Consider the following 27239-nt stretch of genomic DNA (forward strand, 5'->3'; position numbering starts at 1 on the left):
AAAGGAGATATGATGGTGTCAAGTAAGGCTCAACACAACAGCTAAGAGGAATATGATGCTTCCAGCCATTATTCTGCAGACTTTATATGCGTTGCCGACTGCATTATATAGTTTAAGCTTTTATCCCTTGAAACAATGTCACATCTAGTATAGTTAGTCTTATTCTGTTTATAGTATCACAGGCTATGGAAATAATCAGTGATCCCTTGCCTACCTTTCCCAGTTTCGTCAAAGGTTTTTGTGATAAGAAATGATATCTTAATGAAACTTGATCAGATAACTCAATGCCAAGCCTCTAAAATCGTTTCACAATTTTCCTCTGAACTGAAAAGATGGCAGAGAAAACCTTCCCCTTTTCCAAGGAAACCTTTTGTTCCTCAACATTTTGGTCTGATTTTTCCAAAGCCAATTGACTGGCATGTCCAGGCCTGATGAGGACAACTACCTCCCTCTTCTTGCAGAAAAACATCGGAAGGATCATTCAAAAATGTAAACTAATAGGATGTAAGTTAGGGAAAGAAAGACAGTTATATTTGATGAGAGGGGCTGTCTGTGACGGTTTTGTTGGTTGTTGGAGTTTTTATGTACGCCGCCTGGTTCACAATGAAGTCACCACTAAGGATTTTCCATTTTCCAGGAGGTAATGTGATCTTGATATATAAATACAATAAAAAAAAATAGGTACATGGTACATTGGTTTGGTATGATAGTTTGAATGAGCTAAAAAAAAAAAGAAGAAAAAAAGTCCATTTATACTACGGTGTGAGTTAAATAGCTAAATGGCATGCTGTTATCACATAGCACTTAGCACTAGTCATGTTGTATCCAGTGATACAATTACAATTACACCAAACATCACTGATGGATAGATGGATGGATGGATTGTTGGACAGACAGAGGAACCAAAGAAAAATTAAAAGAGTTGATATGCCTTTATTAGACATGGTACAGCTCTACCAAAAGCAAACATATGGCTAGTCTTCTACAAATGACCAATCCATAATATTGTTAACAAGACATACAAAGCTCATGTTTCCATTGTACTTGTTGTTTTGATTTATCATAGAAAAACAGTAGTTTGGTGGTGGTGGAAATGTCAAATGCTGAAACACAGACTATCTATAATACATCCATTGAAAGTGGTGCATGTGTGTGTTTGTGTTGTCTAAAATGCCCATTTCTCTGTCCTGGCCTCCACTGATTTGACCAATCCCTTCCCCATGACCCGGAAGTCCTCCAGTATAGCCTCTACATTGGGAACAGTATGAGCTTCTTCTCCAGTCACCTGCACATGCCGAGCAAACATCTGCGACGTCTGTGTGCCGAGGAAAGAGAGGGAAGAGCGGGTCAGTGTGGTGGGTGTGGCAACAGAGGGCAAAATGTTAGCTGTCCATTTCATCCAACAGTCCTATACTGATGTTTTTATAATCAAGACATCTGTGACTTAAGCCCTTACCTTGAATGGCACTGGGCTGAAGGCCTTTGGCTTCCATAAAACTGCAATCACTGTGCCGCCATAAGGATCACAGAAGAAAAGGGCCAGGTCTCCGAACGCCTCCTGAAAATAGTAGAAGTGGTGTAGAAGTAGATCACACAAGATGACAAAATCCATTTTGTAGTAGTGCTGCATAGCCAAGAGCCACGCCTCTAAGTTGGAAGTGGCATCTGTGGCGTCTTTTCCAAAGCATCATAAAACATCTTCCCCACAATTACATCAGAAAGCCATATGGAGTTGGCTATTTAAGTTTATTTCCTTTTAAAACACATAACAAGGGGTGTGAAGGACAAGCTGTTAAGATCAGTTTAGAGTTTGCTCTTGAAAATTGGGACAGTTTTTGACTCTTGGATAGGATAGTGATAGTATAGTTACAAGGTTGTTGAACTTCAAAAGCAAGATTATTCACATTTTTTCGGGGGGCATAAAATAATCAATTTGACTGGCATGGCTAGGTCAAATAAACACCAACTAGGGTGGGTGATGTGGCCCTAAAACAATATCACGATATTTCAGGGTATTTCTGCGATAACGATATTCTTGACGATATGACAAAATACTGAAAAATATTTTATTATTAATTTCAAGAACATACAATTGCAACAAAATAAGTGTTATAGTTTTATATGTCAGCATAAACATAACAGTTTTCCTTCAAATATTCAGTAAAAACTAAACAAAAATTATCTCTCAGTTCTTTAGTTTGTAAACAACAACAGTAACTCAGAGTAAGATTCAGATTCTGTATAAAATATAAATAGTAGGGTCCAGCTTTTTAATAAGCTGTTTGAAGTCTTAAATGAATTTTTTTATCATATTAAAAATGATACCGGTATCATCGTGAACGATACAATATGGCACACCTCTAACACCAACCCGTCCTTTTACCATGAAGTGAAACTGCCTTGTTCCTCGCCATTAAGCCAATAAAGACAAGTTAACACGCACAGACAGAGTTTAGCAAGACTCACCCTGAGCTCTGCCAGGTAGAGGGACACAGGGCTGTAGTCTATGACGGGCAGCGCCCCTCCAGACTGGGCCACGCTGCCAGACATGACGCCCCTGCTGAAGGTGGCAGCAGGAGGGTCCACCGCCTGGCTGAGCAGGGGAACCTGCTTGGGGTTCAGGTGAATCAACACATCGTAGGCGTCCAGTGGAGGACGCATGGCCACCTGCACACACACACAGACATCTGAATCACAATGATGAAACAATACATGCTAAATCTAACAGTCATTCATTCAGATAGTGTTATCATGAGCAGAGTGGAGTGGTGAGTAAATGAGTGCTTGAGCATGCAAGTGTGTGTGTGTTTTACGGACCCTGACGTCTTGTGTCTGGTTGCCATCCATCAGCTGAGGCTCCAGAGCCTTAAGGCTCTCTGCAGCCAACATCACCACGCGCTGCAGCATCTGAACACACACACAATATGACATTTGATGGTTGAAAAATGCAGGTTTCCTGTTCTGTTCTTAAATGCTCTCTTAACAATAACAGCAGCTGGGTTAACATCCAAGTAATTGTAGCTGAATTATGATGCACTGAATCAGAAAACCTGAATGGAAACCTTTTTCCTAAATATCGCTAAAAAACATTGCTTGAGGTAGAAATGTTTTTTTGTGAATCAAGAACTTAAAATACTGATGGAAATCCATTTGTTGAATAAATAATGATGTAGGCTTAGCCAATTGGCTTGATGAATCACTCAATCACCCTGCACAACAGTTGTGAAATATTTATCCACCACGGCCTCCTAGAACTGTCTTATGTCATATTTAGGTGACTGTTGTGGTTGTATGACTATTAGTTGGTGCATTAGAATACCACCAAGTGCATTTCTTTGTTTTCATCATCTGGCCGCATGAAATATGACCAACGTTACACCAAAAGACAATAACAACTTGCCCAATACTTCTATCAATTCTTGAAAGAATCTTTCCACTTTTTCCCCTCATTTTTCACTTTTTTTTTTACATTGCTATTTTCTATGTTCAGGAAGCCTATTTATTTGCTTCAACCCAGCTGATGGAAGAGCACCTAATATTGTTTTTTGCAACATTACATAAGTTGACTTATAATTCGCTTGATAGCTGGATGGAAGCACAGGGTATATGTCACTAATTATGACTCAGTGAGGCAGCTGCATCAGCCTGTTTGTGGAGTGTGTTGGGTGGATGCAGTGTTCTGGAGTAAACCTATCACAATGACAACTGTCCGCTGCATCTTCTCTACATTCATCCTTTTTGCACTATCTGGCCTCTCCTCTTGTGTGACCTTGAATTACATGGACATGAGGACAAGGACAAGCTGTTTGAAAAGCATGATTCACTGCATTACATAACAGTGGTGTCATGGAAGAACCTTGCTTCTTCAGCGTTTTGAGAATGAAACAGAGTTAGAATGAGTGAGAATTATTGAAAGTCTTCGGTTACCTTTTTGATAAAACAACACTTAAATGTTATAAGTCACACTCTTCCCACTGAACTGCTCTCTTGTCTTTCAAAATTAACTGTTCCTTGAACCCATTTTATTGAATGTTTTGACCCAATGACACATACTCTTTCTTGCTAGTGCAATAGCTAGACAGATGAACTAGACTATAACCTATAAACATACTTTCTTAAACATTCAGTTATGAATCAAAACATCTGTCTCTTTAGGACCTCTAAGGCCTTGAAGTAGTCTTTTCTTAAAATGTGCCCTTGTTGCCTTGGAATTTATAATCTATAAGTAGTACAAGTACAGTGAAAGTCATGACAAACATTCTTGTCAGACATGATGACCTTAGCCCATGATGACGCCTCTGTCAGGACGTCACAAAGTACTGAGTTCCGGCCCTCCATGATCATTATAAAGGGAGATGCTGGGTCACGAGAGAGGCTCAGTGTTACCGAGGGGGGACTGAGGTGGGAGAGCAAAGGACAGGAAGCTTATCTGGGTCAGCTAAGCACCATGGGAAGCTGGCGCGTCTACCTTTTTCATACACTACTGTGTGCTGCTGGACTCTTTCACAGCTTTGGTGTCATGCAACCAGAGGACTTCAAAACAAGATATTTAACTTATTTTACTTCGACAGAGGACAGCAATGAAAAGCAACTGGTGAGTTTGGTCTGCAAAAACATAAATACTGCTTTAGGTTGTTGCAATAATTATTGATGTAAACACTGGTCAGATTTCAATAATTTCTCTACACAAAATAAAAGTCAAAATTATAGGATCAGTGTTGAAGGTATAATAATTTGGTGGTGATTTTATAATTGTTTATATAATAAATGACATGTAGTATTCCCAGATTAATGATCTGCTAATTATAATCTGGTATTCTGGTGGTAATTTTATAATTATTTAGATAATACAGAGCATTTAATATTTCCAGATCAGTGATTTACATGGGGTTTTGGAAAGGCTGAAGAACAACCAGTTTCCAGTCCTTGGGAAAAAGCATAGTTATCTGCCTATGGTAAGTGATGCATTTATTTTAAATCAACTAACAGCTACATAAAACCAGTTAACCTCATTGAGTTAATATCTTTCAAAAGAGATGTGGCAGCTTGTGTTTACTCTGTCAACAATAGTAAACTATTTGCTGTAAAAAGGCAAGTCTAAGGCTAGGCCATCATTCATCGTTATCCAATAACAGACCATAACATGGTGCATGTCCCTGCAGTGTGACCCAGGAGACCAGTGTGCACTGAGGAAAGGCTCCAGGATCGGAAAACTGTGTGACTGCTCCCTTCCAAGAACATGCAATTCTTTTCTACACCGTTGTTTGTGATGCTCTCTCTCTCTCTCTTCCTCTCTCTCTCTACTCTGTGTACATAGTCATGTCTAACAAACCAAAAAAACAACAACAGTGTAACAGTGAAAACATCTTTGATAATGCTTGTGACGTACTTTGATTGCACTGTTATGAAGTATTCCATTGTGCCCCCTTTTTTATTTATCTTTTCTATTTGACAACCAACTGTAATAGTCACCATGTTTTGAATCTAGTGCTGGCTGCTACACAATTAAATGTGTTTTGCCTCATTTCTCAGGAATATCAATGCTGGGTGTGTGTGTGTGTCTGTGCCCCCTGACCTGTACGCTAGGTGCTTGCTTGGTCCACAGAGACAGCTTCTTGTCTTTTGGTGTGGCTACGAACATGACAGGCAGGGACTCCCTGGAGGCCATGAAGTCATTCTTGATCTCTGTGTAGTCCGCAGCTACATGTGACAGACAGGAAGGGGGTAACAACAATTAAACTTGCCACTGAAACTATGATACATAGGAGCAGGATGTTAAAGCATTTCTGGAGTGTATACAGAATGGGGTCTACGTTTGTTTGTGTGACACAGAGAGAAAATGTGCGTGTATGTGTGCGTGTGCGTGTACTCGCCTGTGAGCTGGTTGTTGAGGTTGACTACCAGGGGGTTGTTCCTCCAGTCAAAGGAAGAGAGCAGATGGAGGAAGCGAAGGAAGCCCACCTGAGGAGAACTGAGGAAGGCAGAGAAAGAGCACTAGTAAAAACTCATTCGCATGACCTACTGAAAGAACAAAGCGAGGTGAAAGAAATTCATATGGACCGATGAGACAGATGGGGTGGAGAGATTACTAGAAAAGTGGGACTGATAGATTAGTTACCCAGGAGGAGTGAAGGGTGCAGGCTGCAGGAAGAGCGACGCCACCAGCAGGTCTGCCGTGTCCTCTGGAATGTCTTCGCTAAAGAGCTGGGCCCCCAGCCAACGCTTGGCCAGGCGACACACTGCCCCGAAACACGGGTGCTGCTGCTGGAGCCTGTCAAGCACAACACAGAGACGAAACATATGAACGAAGAAGCAAAATGAGCGAGGAAGTGAACGATGCAGGAAAAGTGGTAAGTAAAATAAAGAAGAAAGTGACAAATAAATAAAGTGGTGGATAAGGGGAAAGTAGGACAAAAGGTTAACGAGATGAAAGTGAATATTCCAGAAATTACATAACCAGTGGGAACTGTGCGACACTCATGCTTGCTCACACACACACACACACACACACAGATATAATTTTGTGTTGCTGTGTTAACCGTACCCATGTAATGTGCTGGTCAGTAGAGGCCTGTGTATGGTAGCCATCTCCAGAGCCTGAGCCTCCTCGTTGTCCCTGACAACCAACAGACCCTCAGCATTCACAGTCTCCCTCAGCACCTGGGGCTCACGATGGTACGCTACCTGGATGCGGAACGCCAAGCCGTCCTGGATACACACACAGGGGCACATAAATAAAGGTGAATACATATCAACTTCAATGAAAAAAATAATGCTGTGCCATGAACTTGTGCTGACATGCTACAAGCTTCTACTGAGATGCCAAAAACTTGTTTCATGTTATCTCCATCACAATCATGTGCACAGGCAAGTGTGCATACATTTACACACACACACATGCAGAAATATACCTTCCAGACGTCCAGGTGTGTGGGGCAGGGCCTGCAGGTGTAGTGGTGGTGCTTACTGAGCAGCTGTCCCAGGCTGATGTGGAAGGCAGCTCGGATGTGGCGGATGGCGATGCGGTCATGAGGCCACTTCCCACTGCCCTCCATGTGACAGATCACTACAACAGGAGGGTTACAAGTATATTGGTATACAGTGTGAGAGTTTGTAAAGCTAAATGTCTTTGGCTAGGTGAGCTCCTTTTAAAGTGGGTGTAGTTTCCTGCTTGGAAGACATGAATCAGCCCCCCCCCCCGTTGTGGTTGCATTAGCCAGAGGGCATCAGAAAATGAGACAAGCTTGTGCAGAGATAGCGAGCACAACTGACCACACACATACTTGGGATACTTTTGGTGACTAGCTGAAGGAGAGGAAAAAAGTTGAGGTAAATATTCTCCCATGGAGTGGGAATCAGCAGTAAACAACTGCATTATTAGTTAAAAAGCCTAGTTGCTGCATTAAAATCTAGTTGCAGATGATAAAGAGATTAATGGCTGAGGCCAGAATACAGAGAGGTAGAAGAGTCGATATTAGATTAAATACAGGCATAAATAATTTTCTCCAAGGCTGAAATGACTTAATTTTAGATATATTTTTCCAACTGGTAAAAACAAGCCTGAACAACTTCCTTATTAGTCCCAAGGATAGAAAACACACAAGTGCATATTAAATATGCTGCCAAAGGATGAAGCACTTACCGGTGATAGGGGTGATGTAGGCAGGGCAGGGTTTGCCTGCCTTTGGCACCAGTGACCGGGCAGTCTTTTCTCTGTCGAAGAATGAGTAGTCCAGCTTCAGTGGTACAGGGGGAAACACCTACACAGGGCAAAGTTGAATGTCAGAATGTCAATGTCAGAAAATGCATTAAACTGAAATTATGGTCCAACATCATATAGCAACTGCGATGTCCTGGGTTCGAATCTGGCCCAGGACCTTTTTCACATGTCATCCCCCTCTCTCTCCACCCCAGTTTTTCCTATCTCTCTCCACTTTCAACTCTCCAATTAAAAAGACAAAAAACGGCCAAAAGAATTATCTGAAAAAAAGAACAGGGGGTTTTACCTGTGTGTATCTGAGTGCCGGGTGGGCTCCTTGCACTGAGGTGATGGAGAGAGGCAGACCCTCCAGCTGCCACAGCTTCCTGCTCAGGTCATCATAAGACTGAACCACCTTCAGACTCTCCTCCTCTCCAGTGCTAGGCACCTGAAGGGCAAAACACTCATTAAACACATGTATACACACACTTATACTTTTTACATGTGTAAAATCCACCATTGTATAGGACAGTGAAACATAACACTGACACCCCCTTTTGGTCAACACCGGCAACTGACAAATATTTACCTCGCGTCCCATTTTTACAACGTCATCCACCATCGCCCCAACGTATCTTACAGAAGAATCGGGGATATCTGCATGCCTGGTAGAAAAGAATAAACATATTAAAAATAACGCAAGACTGTACACAAATTGACTTAATTCACTGCCGTTTTCTGTCCGGGCATGGGCCGCGGTGAAACGGGCTGCAATTCGGTTTTTATTGCCCCAAAGAGTCTTCTGTTGTCATCGCTCTGTGCTAACGTTAGCTAGCTTGCTAACGTTAAAAACATTCCCTGGTCTGACTGAGGAACGAGACCCGCTACAGAAAACATGAAGCGGGGTAGGAGACGGAGCTCTGTGTGGGACTCCTTTGAACAAACGGGGGACTTTGTCCGCTGCATCAAGTGTGACGCTAAGTTGAAATACTGCGGGGGCACCACCACAATGATTCACCACGTTGCCAAGCACCAAGCGTCCACGACACCGCCGCGGGATGAAAAACTGCCGGCCTCTCAAGTTCAGAGTATCCTGGAGGAGAGTGCAGCTCAGCCAGAGGCCCCAGAGAGCTCACTGGCAGCTTCCAGCACCACTGAACCAGGCGCTGAAAGCAGGGAGAAGAAGCGGCCGAGGCGCAGCTCTGTGTGGGACGTTTTCGTCAAAGTGGACAACGAGGTCCACTGCACAATATGCAATACGAAGTTGAAATACATGAGCAGCACCACCAACATGATGTATCACATCAAAAACAAGCATCTAAACGCTGCGCCGGATGATGACAAAACACAAGTTGATGAGATATCACATACAGAGGTGACCGGACTTATCTGTAGGATGATAGAGAAGGACTTGCTTCCCATCAGCATGGTTGATGGTGATGGCTTCCGTGAACTACTGAGTTACATTGTGCGTAATTATAAAACGCCACCAGCGGCCGATATTACACAGAGTATTGAAGCCCATTTTCAAGACAAGGTGGACGCGCTCAGAGCGCGGCTGGGTTCAGTGGAGATGGTGGCTCTCACCACTGACTGCTGGACCGCACTGCCTGCTGAGAGGTACCTTACAGTTTCCTGTTCCTTCATAACTGAGGACTGGCAGGGGGAGTCAGCTGTACTGCAGACACACAGGATATCAGATGGTCACGCTACTACAGACAACTTCACAGAAAAACTGCTTGACACAGTGGAGACCTGGGGAATCGCCGGGAAAGTGACTGCTTGCGTTCATAATAACACACAGAGCATCTTGCCGGTCCGTGCATGTTCCCGTGTCACCTGGGACTCTGTTAACTGCTTTGCCAGTACTTTGCAGTTGGCTTTCAATGATGGGCTGAGTGATGATCTGCTCAGTGTTGTCGTTGCGGCTGGGAAACTAGTCAAGCACTTCAACAACAACTCACTAGCGAGCATGGCCCTGGAGCTCAAGCAAGCTCAAATGCTACTGCCACAGCACAAGCTGATCCAGTCGAGCAAAGCCAGATGGGACACTATCTGCGACATGTTTGAACGGCTACTGGAACAACGGTGGGCAATTAAAGCTGTACTGTCTGACCGCATGGTCACCAACCGACAGGAAGCCCAGACCCTTGAGATTGAAGATGATTATTGGCAAATAATAGAAAACTTCACACCTGTACTGGCAACTCTGAAATGGGCAACAACAGTCATGTCTGCTGAAACAGAAGTGTCCATCTCAAACATCTACCCCATCACATTCAGCCTTCTTCAGACTCACCTTGTGGCAAAAGAGCATGACGTCGAACAAGTCTCCGAGTTCAAGTTCAAAGTCCGGGAGTCATTGCGAAAATGCATGGAGGTAGGCATAAACTAACGCTGACTTTCAATTTGGGCTCTTAAATATATTTGGCTATGATATTAGTAGAGTATCTGTTGATAAACAAGAGGATCCATGCTGATGATCCTGCATCCTACCTACAGGCTCAACTCTTAATATAACTGTCATTTAATTTACTGTCCACAGGTTGACTCAAATGACCTAGCCTCCAAACCGGCTCTGATTGCCTCTATGCTGGATCCTCGTCACAAACATCTCAGCTTCCTGACGCCAACGGGGAGACTGGCTGCAAAAGTGAAACTGCATGAAATGGTTTCAAAAACAGATGTGATTACTACTATTGTGGGCGCTAAGGTTGAAAAGGAGGAGACACTGGTGACGCCTGCTGTTAGCCAGGTGGCTATGCCACCGCAAAAGGGAGGCGACACCAAAAACACCATGATGTTACTCCTCGGAGACAACTACAGTTCCTCCTATGCTACTGACTCTGAGGCTCAGGTAGATTACTATTTGAGAGACATTTCTCCCTCATTGGACATAAACCCTCTTGACTGGTGGAGGGTCAATGGCCAGAGATTCCCCTGTCTGGCACCTTTGGCAAGGCACTATCTATGCATACCTGGGGTATCAGTGCCTTCTTTATTCTCAGCAGCTGGACAAACGTTTGCAAGAATGCGTACAAGACTGAGCCCAGAGCATGCTGATATGATGATCTTTCTGAACAAAAATGTGTAGCTTGCCCAGCCCTACATGAGGCAGATGTAAATAGCCTTCCTGTACCTGCTGTCAGTACTGATCAGAGCTATACTTGTATACACTACTACGCTGCACCTAAACCTATTTTACAACATTACACCGAGTAACTTCTAACCTCAGCTATGGTCTAATTAAAAATAGGTTAATTGGATGGCTGATGGCTGTTACCAAGACTTTCTGAAAAAATGTCTTCACAATAGTCTACTTCTGAGAAAAAAACCCGGGAGGAAACAAAAAGAAAACTAAAGGAAAGATCACCAGCTTGCTCCTTTGTTACCACTGTAGTTCACATATGGGTATTATCAACACAGATAGAATCAATCAACTGACCAATCAGATTGCTTGGCTAAAACTAACCATTATATAAATACCAGTATCCATATTATGCCTGTTTCTTCTCTCAATATAGTGCACCCAGATAAAATACATACAGCTGTAGCAGGTGAGTAATGATCTCTCTGGGCACCAGGCGTTTTTCGCAGGTAGTCTCTCCCTTCCACAGCACAGCCTCAGTAATGGCCCCGTCCTGGAAGCGACGCAGCTCAGAGCGAGAGCCCCACAGCTGGCGAAACTCAGCTGCCTAGCAGAAGCATAATATCATCATTATTAATGCCACACTGCCTACACATGGTAATATATGTGTAACTGAAAAGGAAACAACACAAAAAGAAACCAGTTTAAAAATCAAGTACAAATTCTATACAGTCCCATGGCACATTTGAAAAAAAAAATGTATAAGTAGAAATGCTTTCTCAATAGTATTCAGAAAAAGCAGACTTTTCCTTATATCTTGATATGCCTAGTCAAAAACAGAGTACACAGAGCAGTTCTTTCTGAATGCAAGAAAAGGACTGAGATGTATGAAAATTCAAGATTCATATTCGAGTTTACTTTTTACAATAACAAAACTTAAACGTCCTTTTATTAAGTAGACACTAAAGCAAATGTGCTAGTGCTTTCTAGCCCTTTGATAGGACACTGGTATAGTAGAGTGAAGTGTCTTGACACTTGACTGACCTCACTGATGGTAGCTACAACATCATAGGAAAAAGAAGACCACATCCACACACACAGAGGAGAGAAAGACAGGTGATGGTACCTTGGGGCCGTCTGCAGGTGGGCCTCTCTCCAGGACAGAGGCTGCTAGCTCCGGCCTTAAGATCAGACCGAAGGAGAGAGGAGGTTGGGCTTTGTGCTTTGGGGCTTCGCTCTCCACCGACCACTGTCACGACACAAAACATGCAAGTTCACCAAATTCAATCGTTTATAGAGACTGTAATTAATATCTACATGAGTATAGAGCTTCTCGTGTGCCAACTTCATTATTATAGACTAGTTCAGTGTTTAATTATGATTAATAGATACATTTAAAAAGTTTTAAAATTGCATCATTTAATTGTGAAATGCATTAATGACTATAATTTTTTTTATGTTTCTACTAATCAATAATAATTAGCTGAACTAGTCTATAATAATTAGGTTGGCATACTGGAAACTCTATACCTAAGGAGCTTAGGCTGGCTAAATCTATCATCTTTTAAAACACTATTTGGAAGTTTAGTTAGTTTAGTTTATTTGTTTATTTGTAAGGGACAAGTACAAAGAAAGTCAGTGCATATATTAATAAAGCAAGATAGCATTGATAGTTCAAGCAATCAAGTGCATATAGTAATAAAACAAGAGCGGCAACCATCCATGACAACACACAAACAAACATACAAACAGACAAATAAAACAAAACAAAACACAAAACATTTTTTTACCAAAGACAAAACTAGACAAATAAAACAAAACAAATCACAAAACATGAACTCAAAACATGAACTCATTTTTATAGACCTGTTTTTATGTAATGATTATGTATTTTTGTCCTCACTTTTACGTTTTGTGCTTTACTTTCATTGCTTTTTTTTACTGTTGTTTTTTACTCCATTTTTTTTAACCATTTTGAAAAGTGATATATAAATAAAGATTATCATTATTAGTAGTAGTAGTATTAGTGCTTTTTCCAAATCGGGACCTAGTAAAAATAGACATCTATAAATTACGAACTGAAGCACTCAAAAAGCAGTGTACTTTTCCTGCCAGTTAAATAAGTCAGACACGGGTCAGAATAATACCTGCACGGAGAATGTTACTCACCTCCGGGTCAGGAGAGAGGGAGTGGGTGAGGAGGCGGATCCTTTCGCCCAGCCCTCGCTGAAGGAGTGACAGAATGAAAGGGAGCGCGGTGTGGACGTAGTTTCCACTGTGGTCCATCAGCTCACTGAGGAGGTTGAGTTTCTTACAGCTGGACTGAAGCTTGACCAGCTCACATAGCCTGAGCGAGAGACAAAGAGCGCAAAACAGAATTGATGAAAGCACAAGAGGACAGGAAAGGGAAGCAGAGACCGTGAAAGGAAAACTAACGCAGTTTCCATGTCAACTGACATGGAAGGAGTGTGACTAATATGTATGAGAAGGTGTCTTGAATGGAGCAGATGTATCTTTAGGACTGGACACAGAAAGGAGAAGGTAACTCTGTCATGGGCTGAGGCTGAGTGTGACATACCCCTGGACAATAGAGCAATGGAAGTTAATTGTGACTTGGGGTGTTAGCTATTAGACATAATCAAACAGAGCCATACTGGAAGATGTGGTCGCTTGTCCTTATCATGGGTTTGGGGGTCATCAGGAGAGCGTGGAACCCGTCCACCGTAGGGTCGTCCCAGAACTGCATCGACAGAGACGCCTCATGCTGCACCTGAGAACCCATTTGAATACCGTCAACCAATCAGAAGACCTGTTGCTGAAACAACCCCCAATGAAAATCGATCTTGTTTGAACACCATTTTACAGCGTGTACCTGTTTGTAGGTGCAAGCTGTCATATCGGCACACATGTTGAGGTGTCCAGAGGGATCAACAAACACGACCTGGAAAGCACCCTGGAACTCGGCAAGAGCGGGCTGCAGGGGGAAAAAGATTAGAGAAAGAGGGACAAGAACAATACATTTGTTTCTGGGAGGGAAGAGGTGGTGTGGACAAACTATATCAAAAGGTTTTGGATTGGACCTATAGCACTCACAGCTGTAGAGTCAGGATCTTTGGCGAGGGTAATCCCATTCACTGTCAGGTCCGTGGAGGCTGAGGGTTTGATTGAGGGATGGATAAGAACACAACACAGTGATAACAACTGTAAGCAAATGAGCAAAGCTAAGTCCAACTGTGGCATCAATCCTTTATATGCTTTTGTGGACTGACAACTCACCCAGGAAGTTCAGGCTGTTTCGAAGCAACTGATAGGCTGTCATGCTGTTACTGACTCTGTGAGTGGTCAGGAGATAGGCCAACAGCATTGAAGCCAGGAAGCCATTAAAACAACCAGTGCCCTACAGGAAATTGAGAAAGGGATACAGAGATGAGGTAAATAAAGAGAAAGAGGTATAGTGTGAAAAGACAACTGAATACGCTGTAAAAAACTATCCAGAGTACACCTATAACATAATGTAGAGGATCCTTGCAATCAAGAGAAAACCTTTTGAAAAAACAAACCAAACAGTAGCAATGAACACTCCCAATAGATAATAACCCGATAATAATACCCGATAATCCACACCCCATAATAATAATATAATACTTCCATGTACACACGCAATGTGCTGGGGAACAAACCCCTGAGGAAGACTTTGGTTGAAACGTCAGGTCTGTACAGGTTTTTGAGCTGGCTCTATAAAAACATGAATTAACTTGACGAGCAATCTTTGTTTTCAGGGTGTGCTTCCCTATTGGGAGTGTTCAAAGAACATGTAACACACTTGGCACCATGTATGCCTCCATGTTGTACCCATAATGTTAACATAACATTCTGTCAGTTGAAAAGGGAGATTATTGATAAGAGAGAGATCCATTACATGCGTCTTACCTGGTCGAGCTCTCTTTGTCGGAGCCAGACTTTGAGCAAGGCCACTCCGTCAGCAAAGGCTGAGCACTGGGAGCTGACAGCAGATAGAAACTGGAGGTGAGCCCTGGGCAGCAGATCCCCCAGAACAGAGCTGTTGTAGTGGGGAGTGGGAGGTTCACTGCTCTCTATAAAAACAAACAGGGACACAAATCTGTCTGGTTAGAAACTGATTCCCCTGCAAAACAAATGTTGAGGGGACAATGATGAGTGATACTTCAATTCAACTGCTGACGAGAAAGCAACAGTGTGGCACTGAATATACAAGCACCCACCTTCTGAGAGAAGTATGGGTAAACTGGTTTGTGATTGTTCATGGATGCTAAAATAATTGCTATTGATAAATAAGATAATAGCTTATTAGAACTAGCCTTTTGAAGTCTTTTGAACTTTGCCAAATTACGGCTCTTACCGGGCTGAGAGGCCTGCAGGCCCGTGTACCACTCTGTCCGGATGTTATTCCTCTGGGGGTGGAAGCGGCTAGGCTTGAAGAACCCAGGAGGGGGACAGGCATGAACACGTACGGTAAAGCTGGAGGAGTCTTTACCTGAAGGAGGGGATATGCCAAGTCATCTCATAAACACTCCCATAACCACGCAAAATACTAAATGTTATTTCACAATATGCTGTAAAAGAACAAGTAAATACCTGGAGGGGTCAGCAGCAGAAGGGGCCTGAGTCGGTTGCCATGGAGACAGGAATAACGCATGGCTCCAATTTCAGAGGAGGAAGTGAGATGCTGAGCCAGGCCTGCCAGGTAGAGAGCCCTTTTCCTGGGATACCTCTGGTTCAGAACATCCTTAGGGTGGAGGACGTCCTGATGGGGAAACATGAGCAGACACAGATTATCAGTGTCTCATATGAACTGATCTCTGTATGAATAACGTACATGAGGATAACACATTTCTTTCAAGGCTGTTGAAGGGCTGTTTACGTTACATTAGAGAAATGAGGGAAAAAGGATGGATGACTTACAGCAGGGATTGTGACAGCCAGGTCCACCGTGATGCGTGGCTTAGTGCAGGTGCCCAGAGGGAAGCTGCCGATCAGATTAACAGAGGCGGGAGGTGCCATGTGGAACTTGCCCTTGGATGCCTTGGGAACCAGGAGGAAAGGAACTTTGACTGCACCGGATAGCCAGGACAAGTCACCTAGCTGGAAACATGGAGAGATGGAAAAAATAATGTCAACAAGTGGTTAGAGTTTTATTTGTAACTCACTAAACGCATAATGGATAGTCCTAGATAGTCCCTAGAGCACTTTTGACACTCCAAGTATTACATACCTCAACTTCTGGGGATTGTGGCACAGTCTGGAGCAGGTTGGAGACTGTCTGGATGAAAGAATCTACTTGCTTTTTCCTACGTTCACTCAGGGCAACTTCTTTCAGCAACTCTTCCATCTGTTATTGGAGATGGATTACGGGACAGTTACAGTAATGTTTGTGTGGTTATTGTTACTCCTTCACCCCATTCCTTTACCTTCCCGTTCCAGAAGTCAAAGAGAGAGAATACAAAAATAGATTTAGTATGTTTTGTGTTAATAAGTCAGATGTCTCACCTGCATTTTGAGCAGGCTGCAGTGGAACAGGTTCTCTGCCTCTTTCAGCTGGTTGAGCTCTTCTGCTGTAGGGGGTCTGTACAGATCACTGCGGGACAGCTTCACTGGGCGAAACACCTCCTCCTCCCCTCCAGCCTCCTCAGGTTTGCTCCTTTTGACTTTAACTGGAGCCCCATTTTCCGCCTCATCCTGAGGTGAGTCTGACGGCATCATCTGTGCAATGACAACACCAACACATGTAAAAACTAGTGGCAACAACAGCTTAGTTAGATTTAACTCTAACATTTATCTTGAAGTGGTGTTCATGAGGCACTATAAGGCATCATGAGCCCATTACACTGTATGCACACTGTGAGTGCATGACAATTAATATAATTAGAGCATGATAGAATGAACATAATGTGCAAACAATTAGGGGGATGAACACTTTATGGGGCAACTACATAGCTAATGGCATGTGAAATTAAATGACTTTCTGATGTTTGTCTGATGATTGTAACAAAAGTATCTATGCTTCTAATGATCTTATAATCTGCTTGTAATAATCACAATCACAATCACACGTAAAGTGTTACCGACTTAAATTGCATCTTGTGGGCAAAGCAAGCACCCAGTCACCCATAAATGTGATTAGTCGGAGGCAGTAAAAACTGGTCCGTGTGTTAAACAGCTAGCTAGCTAGCTAGCAACAGTTAATCTGACACAGATGTCGTATTATATGTTGCCGTCCTTACCTCTTCTGCGTCCTCGGCAAGTGTCGTTTTCATTTTCATATATAATCTGTTCGTTAGATGGTTGTGGTCGATATTTTGTAACTTTGATCAATTCTGATTCCCTATCATTGCGTTCTCACATGTGCAAAGGGTCAGACAAACTACCATGCAAAACATTTCTCTGATTGGTGTAGACGCGGCGCCGATGAATGATGATTGGCTCTCTTCTCCTCGAGCTTCCTGTCCACTTTAGCAAGATAGGTTGCATGAGCAGTCTGCCAGTCGTGGCCATAGTAAAATACTTTAATGGTTGTGCTCAAGGAGGTTTTTTTGCTATTTAAATCAATGCGTTCAACTCAGTCCATGCAGTAAATTAAGTAAAGTCAAGTCAAATTTATTCATAATGTACATTTAAAAACAACCGGAGTTGATCAGATAACTGTATAAAATCACTCTAAACATATAACATCAACCTTAAGTTGTGTGGGAGGCATTGAAACACAGATTCCTTTTTTGTATTAGCACTAGATAGTATTGAAAGTGCTAAGATCAAATAAATAGCAATGTATTGTTTAACAATTTATTTCATAGATGTACAGTGTAACTCAGCTTTGCGTTTCAAATGCATGGACTAACGAATGAACAGAAAATGAAAATCACACACATATATATACAGTATATATATACAATATTGTCCTTCAAAAGTAATGATAAAACGTGTATGGTCTTCTTTCACATCTTACAATGTACGCCATCTCATGTAGCCTTGTTGTACAAGCATCTTCAGTTTATTGCTCATTCTACTCTAAATACAGTGATGGAGTGTATTTATCACAGTATTGTATAGTCAGTGGTCACAGTTCTAGTGGGGTGACCTGAGGTGGTGGACCTGTAGTAAGCTGTTCCACAGAGAACAGCGGCACAGCTGGATCGCTTCGCATCGGCCTCAGCTTGGTAGGCTTGGCCGGACGGTTCAATTTGAGTGGGTTAAGTTGGACAACCTGGGGATCCACAAGAGAAACACCCTGGACCAAATCCATTGTGTCTAGCCTCAGACTTCCAGAGAAAGGGATAATCCCTTCCCTTTTATGCCCAGTGGGAGTAGACTTCTTCCTGAGGGACAGCCAGACATCAGCCCCATTTCTCCCTTGAAGCTTGGCTGGCTGATCCACGTAGCTGGTTAATGACTTCAGTGAGCTTCCCGTCCATTCGGTTTGCTGTTTGTCCAGTCTCCGCTCTGGTATGGACAGTCTACTTGGTCTCTTGGGGTGGGGTTTTGTGTGGTTGGTATCCAAGATCTCATACTGAGGTGAGACGCAGTGCTGAGGCAGGCAGGCATGATCGAGCCTGGGTATGCGTCGGTAGTCCTTATGCTGATATAATGGTTCAAACCTGTGAGTACAAATAGAATGTACCCTATTTTCACCTTCTTTCTCCTTGTCCTTTTTTTCTGCTGAACTGGACAGCGGCCACAGTAATTTGTCTGCCACAGTGTTGGGAGGTGAGCGAATCTGGCTTCTTTTCTTTCGATCACCTTTGGGTGGGGGGAGAGGGGTTAGTACCCTGTGGCTCCTGTAATCTTCAGGCTCGCTGGGACTTCTGTCCTTTTCAGATTGCTTTGTGGAGCTGCTTGTTTGGGCCATCACATGGCACTGCTGGTTGGCTCTTGGCTCCGTTCGTCCAGCTACTTGGCCATCTGCAGCCCCCTGTAAGAAACAAAAGAGAGTTGAAGGATTTTTCACCATTAGCCCAAGAAGGCTATTCTATGTGGCTGCTATCATGCCACCTTGAGAGCACATTCAAAGTCTGGCTAATGAAGACACTTTTGATTAAAAAAAAAAAAAAAATGTTTCTAGTGCTTCTCAAGTGGAATGTTTTCCCAGTCCAGAAATGTACTAGTCAGGGATTAGAGTACTACTGGAATTTCTGAAATTTTGATTTAAAGCTAACACTGATATTATTTCATTTTTGGCTCTTAGCCAACATCAGTTTGCACTACTAGAAAAAAACACAAGTGACATTCATATACACACTTATAGTTTATGGCACTAGTCTCTTGCTTTGATTCTCTTACATTCCTAATGGGATCAACAACGTGTTAACGTCACACTGCTTGGTTGAAAGGCATATTCCATCATTGTAAAAAAAACAATGGTGAATATATCAATCATTACTCATTACTATGGTGTTTTACACCACCATAAAAAACAATATGTTGCTGAAAATAGTCCCCATGCTAATATTATAATTCTAAAGCAATATTTTGTACATTCATCCTTTGCCTCTTTTTTGCAATGAAGAATTTTAACTCACAAGCAGGACTGATTATTATAATGGGAGCAGAAACCATAAAGATCAAAGGTTTAGAATGTAAGTGTGTATATGAAAATCTCTGGTGCTTTCCTTCTAGTACAAGCCAATACTGGTAAGTCATTTTGTGGTATTTTCTGCATGTTGCAGTAGAGACATAACAAAAGGACCTGTTGAGGAATGGGATGAGGTGGAGGTGTAGTGTTTATAACAGGCACACATCCTTGAGCCCAGGAGTCTGCAGTTGCTGGCAGAGGCTCTGAGTCTTCTGTTCTGGAGGCCTCCTCTGGTCCTTCTCCTTCGTCTCGGTGGAGGAATTGCCACTCCAGAACCTGAACCAGGCAGTCCTTGGCCCAGGATGTGGAGAAGGGTACCAGCTAGAGGAGAGAGATGGGCAACAACGGGGATGTCATATACATGTCATCTCTGGTAGAACTTAAACTCCCCTCAAGTGAAAACAGTGCAACATAAATGATAATGTTCTCTCCATTTGCCCTCTAAATGATTTTAATACACAATGAGTGTCAATCAGTAATGTGAACAGTAAAATTAAAATGAAGAGTGTGTTTTCCTTCTCAGTTTCACCTGTCTCTGAATGTACGCCTTGAAACATCCCTCCATGACCTGGCTCAGCAGCTCCTCCATGATCTCTCCCACTGTCTCCTCTGCATCCTCCTCCCTCAACATGTCCATCCACTGGGCCTGAGTGAGGCGACCGGGGATAATCTCCTCCACATCCAGGTCCTGAGGTCGAGGAGTGATTGCTTGAGCAGATGGCCTGCGCCCACCCTTGTCAGCACGGGACTTAGCTGCAGAGCGGGACATCTTGGTTCAGAGGCTGGTGGAAATGGAAGAAAAAACATTACAGAAACTGAACACTCATCAGAATGTAGTTTGACATGTTCACTGAGCTCGAACTGAAGAACAGCATTTTATCCGTCCCTATCACTGAACTATATATATCGTTCACCACTCTACTGACATTACCCTTGTGGCTTGTTGCTATGGGGAGTGAAGGTCAACATGGCACACTCTGGTGGTTGCGTTCAAAGCTGAGTGAGAAAGTTATCATTTCTCCATGGGAAATTTTATATAAAATTATAGCACTTTGAATTAAATATGACAGGAATTCCATTTCCATGTTAGAGTTCCATATTAGAGTTCACAACTTCTTTATTACTAGGGATCTAGGGAAAGGGGCCAAAAACTCCTGACTGGGCTTTTTCAAGCTGTCCCTTTAGCTCATGATTGTTGGTTTACTGTTGTGGATTATCTGATTATTGGTACACTAGTCGGTGTTTCAACTGCTATGAGGGCCACTTCAAGCCTGGTGCAGCTGTCCAATTAATATGTTGTTGTAGAGATTGATGATGAGGTTTGAAATTATTGAGCAAATAACTACGGGCTAAGTGTAAGCCTAAATGTAGGTTTAGTGTCAGTGTAGTAGGTGAGTGTAGGTCTCATCAGTGCTGAGAGCAGATTTAGTGAGAGGTGGTTCTGGGATGACAAAATTCACTGTTGAGCCTTGTGGAGCTGTCATGGGCCTAATGCATGAACTGTGAAAAAAAAAATAATGCAATGAGACATCTGTGGTGCAAGGTCTCTACTTGATAACCCCCATGACATACCCTCTCTAACATTCCGCCTTGCCTTACCTTAGGCGCCCACCCTAGTTAAAAAAAGGCATGGTAACATCGGATCCCGTGTACTGGTACACGTCTATTCTAAAACGAGCGTGCTGGTGGTTCATGCAGTTGAGGATTTTCTGAGGAATTAACTCATGAGATGACCAAAGAAATTTGTTGTAACTTATAATGTAACGTAACTTCTGCTTCACCCTCTACAAAGAATGAAACTTACTGCATAATTCTACATGACTAACGTTCAGGCAGCAACACGCTAAGTTACTTTACGTTAAGTCTCCAAGTAAGGCAAAACCAGGAAAAACGCCCACCGAGAGCAGACCAATCTTATAATTACTAAAGGTCCAACCACGGCTAAAGTACATATGGCTAACGTGATGAAATGTATCACAATACGACAACAACTCTTCCCTTTATGGCTTACCTTTTACGAATAAGACCTGAAAAGGAGCCCTAAGCAATATTTATCGCTCTCGCTTTTCTGCATCCTCTGTCTGTAGAGGGGTTGCTAAGCAACTGAATACGCAAACCTTTAGGGCACGCAAGAATCCGTGACGTAGTACGCAGAGGTGGAGCTGTCTCTATGGCTGCGGAGGACGCGGAGGTAGCTAATCTCCTTGCTAATGATATCTAGAAAAGAAGTTAGTTAATGTTAACATTGTCTGTCATGACTGAACATGATAACGCTAATATAATTAATGCTTACATAGTGACTTGTTAATCTGAAGCAAGATTATATAAAATGTGTTAAACAACAATGTCGTTGTCTTCCGTTAGGCAGCGTTATCTTTAGGTTAGCTTAACGCTAATGTAGCTATGTGCTTGCTACCAGTTGCTGCCACATAGGTCTTGAATTGTGTTTTCAGTGAAAATGCTAACGTAACGCCATAAATTGTGGCACTGTCTCACCGCTGTGGTTGTTGTCTGTCTGTCTCAGTGTCTTTACTTCCCCTCCAGACTGACATCAGGCCACCCTTCCCATTTTCAATAAACTGAAGTGATAAGAGAGGATTGCACGATGTATCACAAAGAAAAGAGCATCCAGATCAAAAACAGCGCGTCGGCCCTGTACAACAACCTCAGCGTGCTGCGCATCGCCCCGCGAAGCCTCACCTACTTCACGGTGGTCCATGCTAATGTAGTCAACATGGTCAGCGCGTCCTGGGACGGCCTCAACTACTCCCACCGCCAGCTGCAGTCCAAGGAGCCTAATGTCGCCACTAGCACCTCACTCATCATGCAGGTCAGACCACAGTGCAACTTCATGCTATTTGCAATGTGTTTGTATGTGTTTTAGCTGTATTACCTAGGAGAGCAGATGGAACAAGATCACTACAGCTGTGGCTCCCAAGTGTGGCCCACCAAGGAACCTGGGGTTGCTACAAAATTACAGTTTAATTTCATATTTATTAAATCAATAGAGGTTAACACAATTAGAAAATGTATACTATTCCCACTATTACCTCCCCACCTACGGTATAGATGAGTTTACAATTCTGTCAAATCAGTCAAATTTAACAACACAAATCTACAAAATATGTCTAATGCATCTTTTTGAAAAAAGTTTGGGAACTAGAGTTTTCAATAGGTTATTTCTCTGATAGAAAGGGTGATTTCTTGGTTGTTTCATTATTTTAGTGTGTCTAATGCTCTGACATGTATGCAGTTGGCTAAATCATAAGCCTTTGGTTTCTTCTAACAGGCAGCCTGGTGTGTTCTGCCCTCTCGTGATCTCTTGGTGCTGACCTCTCAGAAGGGCATCCAGGTGAGTTTGTTTGTGTGTGTGTGTGTGTGTGTGTGTCTGTGTCTGTGTGTGTGTGTGTGTGTGTGTGTGTATGTGTGTGTATGTGTGTGTGTGTGTGTAGCCTCTTTTCTTCATGTAACACTCTTGTTTCAGATGTATGAGTCTGACGGCTCCATCATGGTGTACTGGCATGCATTGGATACCCCGGAAACCCCTACAGGTAAACCCTTAAGCTTAAACTTGTCAAACCCTGACATAAATCCCATATAAACTGTAGATTTGCCGCATAGTTAATCACTCAAAGACTGACTTCTCCTATTAGCTCAGTGTATGCATGCATGTGTTCTTATGTGCATATGTGTTCACTATTGCCTGCACGTACATCTGTGTGCAGTCATTTGCATTTGTGTGTGAAAGAAATGTATTCATGTGACTGCCTCCATTTGACCATGCCCGACAGTGCCTGTTGTTGGTGTATGTGTACAGTTTGATACCACATGTACTGTACTGACAGAGTTTATGTGTGTCCCAGCTCAGGCTGTGTTTGCCCGAGGGATAGCAGCAGTGCGAGAGAAATATATATGTGTGGGTGAGTATTGAGTGAAATATGTGTGTTTTGGCAACTTGGATCAATACATTTACAAAGACCTAGCAAACACATACTCAGTCTATTTGTCTCTCTCTCTCTCTCTTTAGGCGTGTCATCTGGTGCGATACTAGTGTTTGACATTCCCAGTAAAGGCAGTAATATCACCCTGTCTGAGGTCCTGGAGGAGCACAAAGAGTCCATCACTGACATGGCCTCAGAATGCTCCGGAAGCCAGGTATGGTGTGTGTGTGTGTGTGTGTGTGTGTGTGTGTGTGTGTCCTGTTTTATCCATCAGAAACTACATGTCGCTCTCCCTCTCTGTCTCTCCCTCCCCTCAGGAGTGCATAGCTGACCTGGTCAGTGCAGATGATGCCGGCAACCTGTGTGTGTGGAAGTCTGGGGAGGAATTTCAGCTGCTCAACAAGATCCCCGGCTTTGAGTAAGAAGTCTGTTTCAGTGCATCATTGTGGAGTCATATTTGGTCTAGAATTTCATATTGAGCTACAGAGTTTGAAAGTGCTTAATCATTATCAAACCATAGTATAATAAAAGTATTTACTCTACACATCCTTGTCTCCTATCTACTCTCCTCCATGCTCCTCTCCTCTGTCCTCCTCTTCCCTTCTCGTTACCATTGTTTCTTTTACATTTAATCCACTGTCCATTCTCGTCCTTCTGCTCTGCTTTATTCCCTCGTGATGATGATCCGCCATCTTCTTCGCGCCCCCTCAGTATGAGCTGTTCTTCTGTGAAGTTGTGGAAAGGCACGGTAGTGGCAGGTTACGGCACGGGCCAGATCCGTCTCTATGAGGCTGTGACGGGGATTCTGCATGCTGAGGTCAGCGCCCACGCTCGCTGGATCTACTCTCTGGACATTGCTCCTTTTTCTGGACTGGTGAGCTGCACAGACCAAAGGGAGGAGAAAGGGGGGACATGTTCTTCTTTATTGACCATGTATTTAAAAAAAAAAAAAAAAAATTGACGTGCAGTGTAAAGCTCAGCTAATAATGAAAATTAAATTATAGTTTTCCAAGACAAAGATGATGAGATACTGTAGTTGAATTATTCTATTCTACGTATTTAGCCTGAAAGCAAGTTCAGGTAACTATGCAACACTCTCATATGAGTCTATTTATTTTTGTGTGACCCTGTCCTTATGTTCTTTAGCTTCTGTCTGCTGCTGAGGACTCTCTAGTGAGAGTATGGCACCTGACCATGACCCCAGAGACCAACAGTGTGGAGGTAACCAATTAACTTTTAACACAATGCAAAGTCTGAAAAAAAAGAATGTATTCAAGACTGGTTTCCCTAGCAAGGAAGTCCATAACCAAAGCATAAACTTTGTTGTTCCCCAGTAGGTTTGATATGTCATATTAGGGTTAAACCTGCCCTAAGTGCTTCAAAATCGTTGTTCTCTATCTCCTAAAGAGACCCTGAGTGTGTGTTGTCTCACTTCCTCCTAGATTGCCCATATGTACAATGAGTGTGTGACAGACACTCAGATCTGCGGGGCCAAGTTCTGCGACGGCGATGGCTATGCCTTTGCAGTGACAGGCTACGACCTGAGTGAGATCATCCGCTACACACAGACGTAGGACATTGCCTTCACCGAGGCTGATGAGTGAATGAGTGTGAAGTAGGTATGTATGAGTGTTTCTGTGAAAATAATGTGACCCTGAGAGACCATTAGAGTCCAGATTGGGCAGGTTAGGGTCCTGCTCAGATTCTACAAAGACAGCATAATGTCTTTGGGAGAAGTGCTATTTCATGGCATTTCTATGACTGCATCTACAAAGGTTAGAAGCAGATGAGGATTCTGTCTTTTGTTGATCATGAGTATAGGCTGGTGAAAAACAGTTTAGAAATTGTTTATCATGAATGTTAATTTGTTCTGTATCTTGATTATGTTGTCAAAATGTTGCTGCAATATAAAGATAGCAAATGTGGCATGAATACTCATCTCTCTATTTTGAGCTCTCTGCTTTGGACAAAATGATTTTGTTGTTGACACATTGACACATTGCTTCCGTGTTAACTATAGATGGGTGTGCTAATAGTGGGCCAGTGGCAGACAATTACACTATGTGTAGTGTTGAAGAGAGCATAATATGGACACTTATTGTTTATAACAGAACAATGTATAAAGTGTCTCTTTAAATCATTCTAAGTATAAATGTTTACACATATGTGAATGTAAATCAAAAAGTAATAAAACATTCCATTATTCATTCATGAGATATTGTGTTGCAACTATCAAACAACTGTACAAATAAGCATTTATTTATTGAAGAAGTCTGTTCTGTCTGTTTTGAATTTTGCACTTCACAGATTCACCACTAGATGGGGCCCTGGGTTAAATATTTTGAGGAAGGCTCCAATATGGTCTGCCTGCTGGAGGGCGATGAGAGTGAGATGCAAACAGAGTTCACTAGAGGGCAGGGTGGTTATGGACTGAGGACAGACTATTCCAGATGCTCCACATTGTGATTGGACGATGGGCACAAATCTGGGACACAGGCCACTCATGTCAGCCAGTAAACATGGGCATAAGGAATTCACAGAGGGTGGTGATAAACCATCTCTTTTCATTGTATTATCATGTCAGTTTCTTACGTGACCTTGCATGCACCTCTCCCCTTCTTGCCCACAACCTAACATGTGATAGTTATAGTGATAGTCCTCAATGCATGATCACAGTTTTTTTTTTGTTATATATTCCAAGACATGAACATTTGGCGGTGATGAACCAAGTGTGTCTATGATGCCTTAGCTTGTTTTTATAATAGTTAACAGGCATTTAAATTTGGAACGCTGACAACAAGTTACAGTATAACCAGAATGTCATGCTCTTTCCTTGGAACTGACATGAAGAACTAGAAAGGCCTTTACTGAAAACAAACAAACACAACCAACTCAGCTCTACCATGAACCTATCCTTTAGGGTTAAATCGACTTTTTGGTGATTTTTATTGTGCTGAGCATTTGAATGAGGCACAAAACAACCAATTAAAAAGTTGCAACAGTGACAGCTTTCTAGGAGCTGTCAAGAAGAACTGAAAACGCCTTTTGCTGAAAACAGATTTTGCCAACTCAGCTCTCCTCAGCTCTTTGGCAACTCGGGCCTTGTTCTGCACCGGTCACATGAGTTTTTCAGTTCACCCCAGGCAACCAGGTGTCATTACAAACCCAAGCACCTTATCATGACGAGATAAGAAGAATCAGGTCAGTGAGGAATAACATGCTGTTTGTCTGCCTAGGGCTCAGAGTATACACTCACAGAGCACTTTATTAAGAACACCTGTACACCTGCTTATTCATGCAATTATCCAATCAGACAATCATGTGGCAGCAGTGCAATGCATAAGATCATGCAGATACAGGTTAGCAGCTTCAGTTCATGTTCACATCAAGCATCAGAATGGGGAAAAAATGTGATCTCAGTGACTTTGACCATGGCATGGTTGTTGGTGGCAGACAGTCAGGTTTGAATATTTCTGAAACTGCTGATCTCCTGGGATTTTCACGCATAACAGTCTCTAGAGTTTACACAGAATGGTGTGAAAAACAAAAAAACATCCAGTGAGTGGCGGTTCTGCGGACGGAAACGCCTAGTTGATGAGAGAGGTCAGAGGAGAATGGCCAGACTGGTTGGAGCTGAAAGGCAGAAAGGCTTCAGTAACTCCAGATAACCTCTCTACAACCGTGGAGAGCAGAAAAGCATGTCAGAATGCAACACGTCAAACCTGGAGGCGGATGTCACTTTGGTAGCTGGTTGACATTGAGCTGAAAGCTGATACCTACCCAGTATTAGTAAGGTGTTCCTAATAAAGTGCTCGGTGAGTGTATTAAATCTGATCAGAGTTCTAGTCTTCTGGTTTGTAGTCAACACTGGTCACATAACATCAGCTGACAAAGTTGTTATGAACC

General features: G+C 42.7%; 4 protein-coding genes and 1 long non-coding RNA gene across 5 annotated transcripts; 3 read left to right on the top strand and 2 right to left on the bottom strand.

Moving 5' to 3' along the window:
- Positions 1-913: 913 nt before the first annotated feature.
- Positions 914-17169, bottom strand: nol6 (nucleolar protein 6 (RNA-associated)). The gene is made up of 26 exons (XM_071526490.1): positions 17048-17169; positions 16314-16526; positions 16039-16155; positions 15729-15908; positions 15402-15570; positions 15166-15300; positions 14718-14881; positions 14064-14184; positions 13881-13939; positions 13660-13761; positions 13442-13557; positions 12957-13134; positions 11914-12036; positions 11246-11394; positions 8289-8364; positions 8007-8147; positions 7643-7760; positions 6912-7066; positions 6545-6708; positions 6119-6271; positions 5874-5971; positions 5576-5700; positions 2818-2907; positions 2467-2667; positions 1457-1558; positions 914-1315 (listed from the first exon to the last, which is right to left on the bottom strand). The coding sequence occupies exons 1-26, from the start codon at positions 17084-17086 to the stop codon at positions 1166-1168; spliced, it is 3438 nt and encodes a 1145-aa protein (XP_071382591.1). The 5' UTR covers positions 17087-17169; the 3' UTR covers positions 914-1165.
- Positions 1219-4913, top strand: LOC139649981 (uncharacterized). Its single transcript, XR_011695632.1, has 3 exons — positions 1219-1355; positions 4510-4594; positions 4872-4913. It is a non-coding gene; the product is annotated as an uncharacterized lncRNA (long non-coding RNA).
- Positions 8375-11189, top strand: LOC139649972 (zinc finger BED domain-containing protein 4-like). The gene is made up of 2 exons (XM_071526491.1): positions 8375-10079; positions 10245-11189. The coding sequence occupies exons 1-2, from the start codon at positions 8595-8597 to the stop codon at positions 10791-10793; spliced, it is 2034 nt and encodes a 677-aa protein (XP_071382592.1). The 5' UTR covers positions 8375-8594; the 3' UTR covers positions 10794-11189.
- Positions 17170-17880: 711 nt separating the features above from the next.
- On the bottom strand, positions 17881-20161 carry LOC139649974 (uncharacterized protein C2orf81 homolog). Its single transcript, XM_071526494.1, has 4 exons — positions 19922-20161; positions 19507-19713; positions 18589-18732; positions 17881-18399 (listed from the first exon to the last, which is right to left on the bottom strand). Exons 1-4 carry the CDS (start codon positions 20159-20161, stop codon positions 17881-17883), a joined length of 1110 nt encoding a protein of 369 aa, XP_071382595.1.
- Positions 20162-21551: 1390 nt separating this feature from the next.
- On the top strand, positions 21552-25490 carry wdr54 (WD repeat domain 54). The gene is made up of 10 exons (XM_071526502.1): positions 21552-21583; positions 21917-22222; positions 22682-22744; positions 22877-22943; positions 23256-23312; positions 23420-23547; positions 23651-23751; positions 24045-24207; positions 24480-24554; positions 24776-25490. Exons 2-10 carry the CDS (start codon positions 21998-22000, stop codon positions 24905-24907), a joined length of 1011 nt encoding a protein of 336 aa, XP_071382603.1. The 5' UTR covers positions 21552-21583; positions 21917-21997; the 3' UTR covers positions 24908-25490.
- The last annotated feature ends 1749 nt before the right edge of the window (positions 25491-27239 follow it).

The sequence above is a fragment of the Centroberyx affinis genome, unplaced genomic scaffold (assembly GCF_046629955.1).
Source record: "Centroberyx affinis isolate AG114_WGS23_722 - 3 ecotype Tasmania unplaced genomic scaffold, CSIRO-AGI_Caff_v1 ptg001415l_1, whole genome shotgun sequence".
NCBI classification, from domain to species: Eukaryota; Metazoa; Chordata; class Actinopteri; order Beryciformes; family Berycidae; genus Centroberyx; species Centroberyx affinis.

Excerpts from the sequence above, each read along its gene's own strand:
- LOC139649972 (XM_071526491.1), top strand. The coding sequence starts at position 8,595 with ATGAAGCGGGGTAGGAGACGGAGCTCTGTGTGGGACTCCTTTGAACAA. Across the intron at positions 10,080-10,244 it reads CATTGCGAAAATGCATGGAG|GTTGACTCAAATGACCTAGC; the intron begins GTAGGCATAAAC and ends TACTGTCCACAG.
- nol6 (XM_071526490.1), bottom strand. The coding sequence starts at position 17,086 with ATGAAAATGAAAACGACACTTGCCGAGGACGCAGAAGAG. Across the intron at positions 8,148-8,288 it reads TTGTAAAAATGGGACGCGAG|GTGCCTAGCACTGGAGAGGA; the intron begins GTAAATATTTGT and ends TTTGCCCTTCAG. Across the intron at positions 1,559-2,466 it reads TCTACCTGGCAGAGCTCAGG|GAGGCGTTCGGAGACCTGGC; the intron begins GTGAGTCTTGCT and ends TACTATTTTCAG.
- LOC139649974 (XM_071526494.1), bottom strand. The coding sequence starts at position 20,161 with ATGTCCCGCTCTGCAGCTAAGTCCCGTGCTGACAAGGGTGGGCGCAGG. Across the intron at positions 18,733-19,506 it reads CTCATCCCATTCCTCAACAG|GGGGCTGCAGATGGCCAAGT; the intron begins GTCCTTTTGTTA and ends TGTTTCTTACAG. Across the intron at positions 18,400-18,588 it reads AAGATTACAGGAGCCACAGG|CATAAGGACTACCGACGCAT; the intron begins GTACTAACCCCT and ends CCATTATATCAG.
- wdr54 (XM_071526502.1), top strand. The coding sequence starts at position 21,998 with ATGTATCACAAAGAAAAGAGCATCCAGATCAAAAACAGCGCGTCGGCC. Across the intron at positions 22,223-22,681 it reads GCACCTCACTCATCATGCAG|GCAGCCTGGTGTGTTCTGCC; the intron begins GTCAGACCACAG and ends TTCTTCTAACAG. Across the intron at positions 24,208-24,479 it reads TTGCTCCTTTTTCTGGACTG|CTTCTGTCTGCTGCTGAGGA; the intron begins GTGAGCTGCACA and ends TATGTTCTTTAG.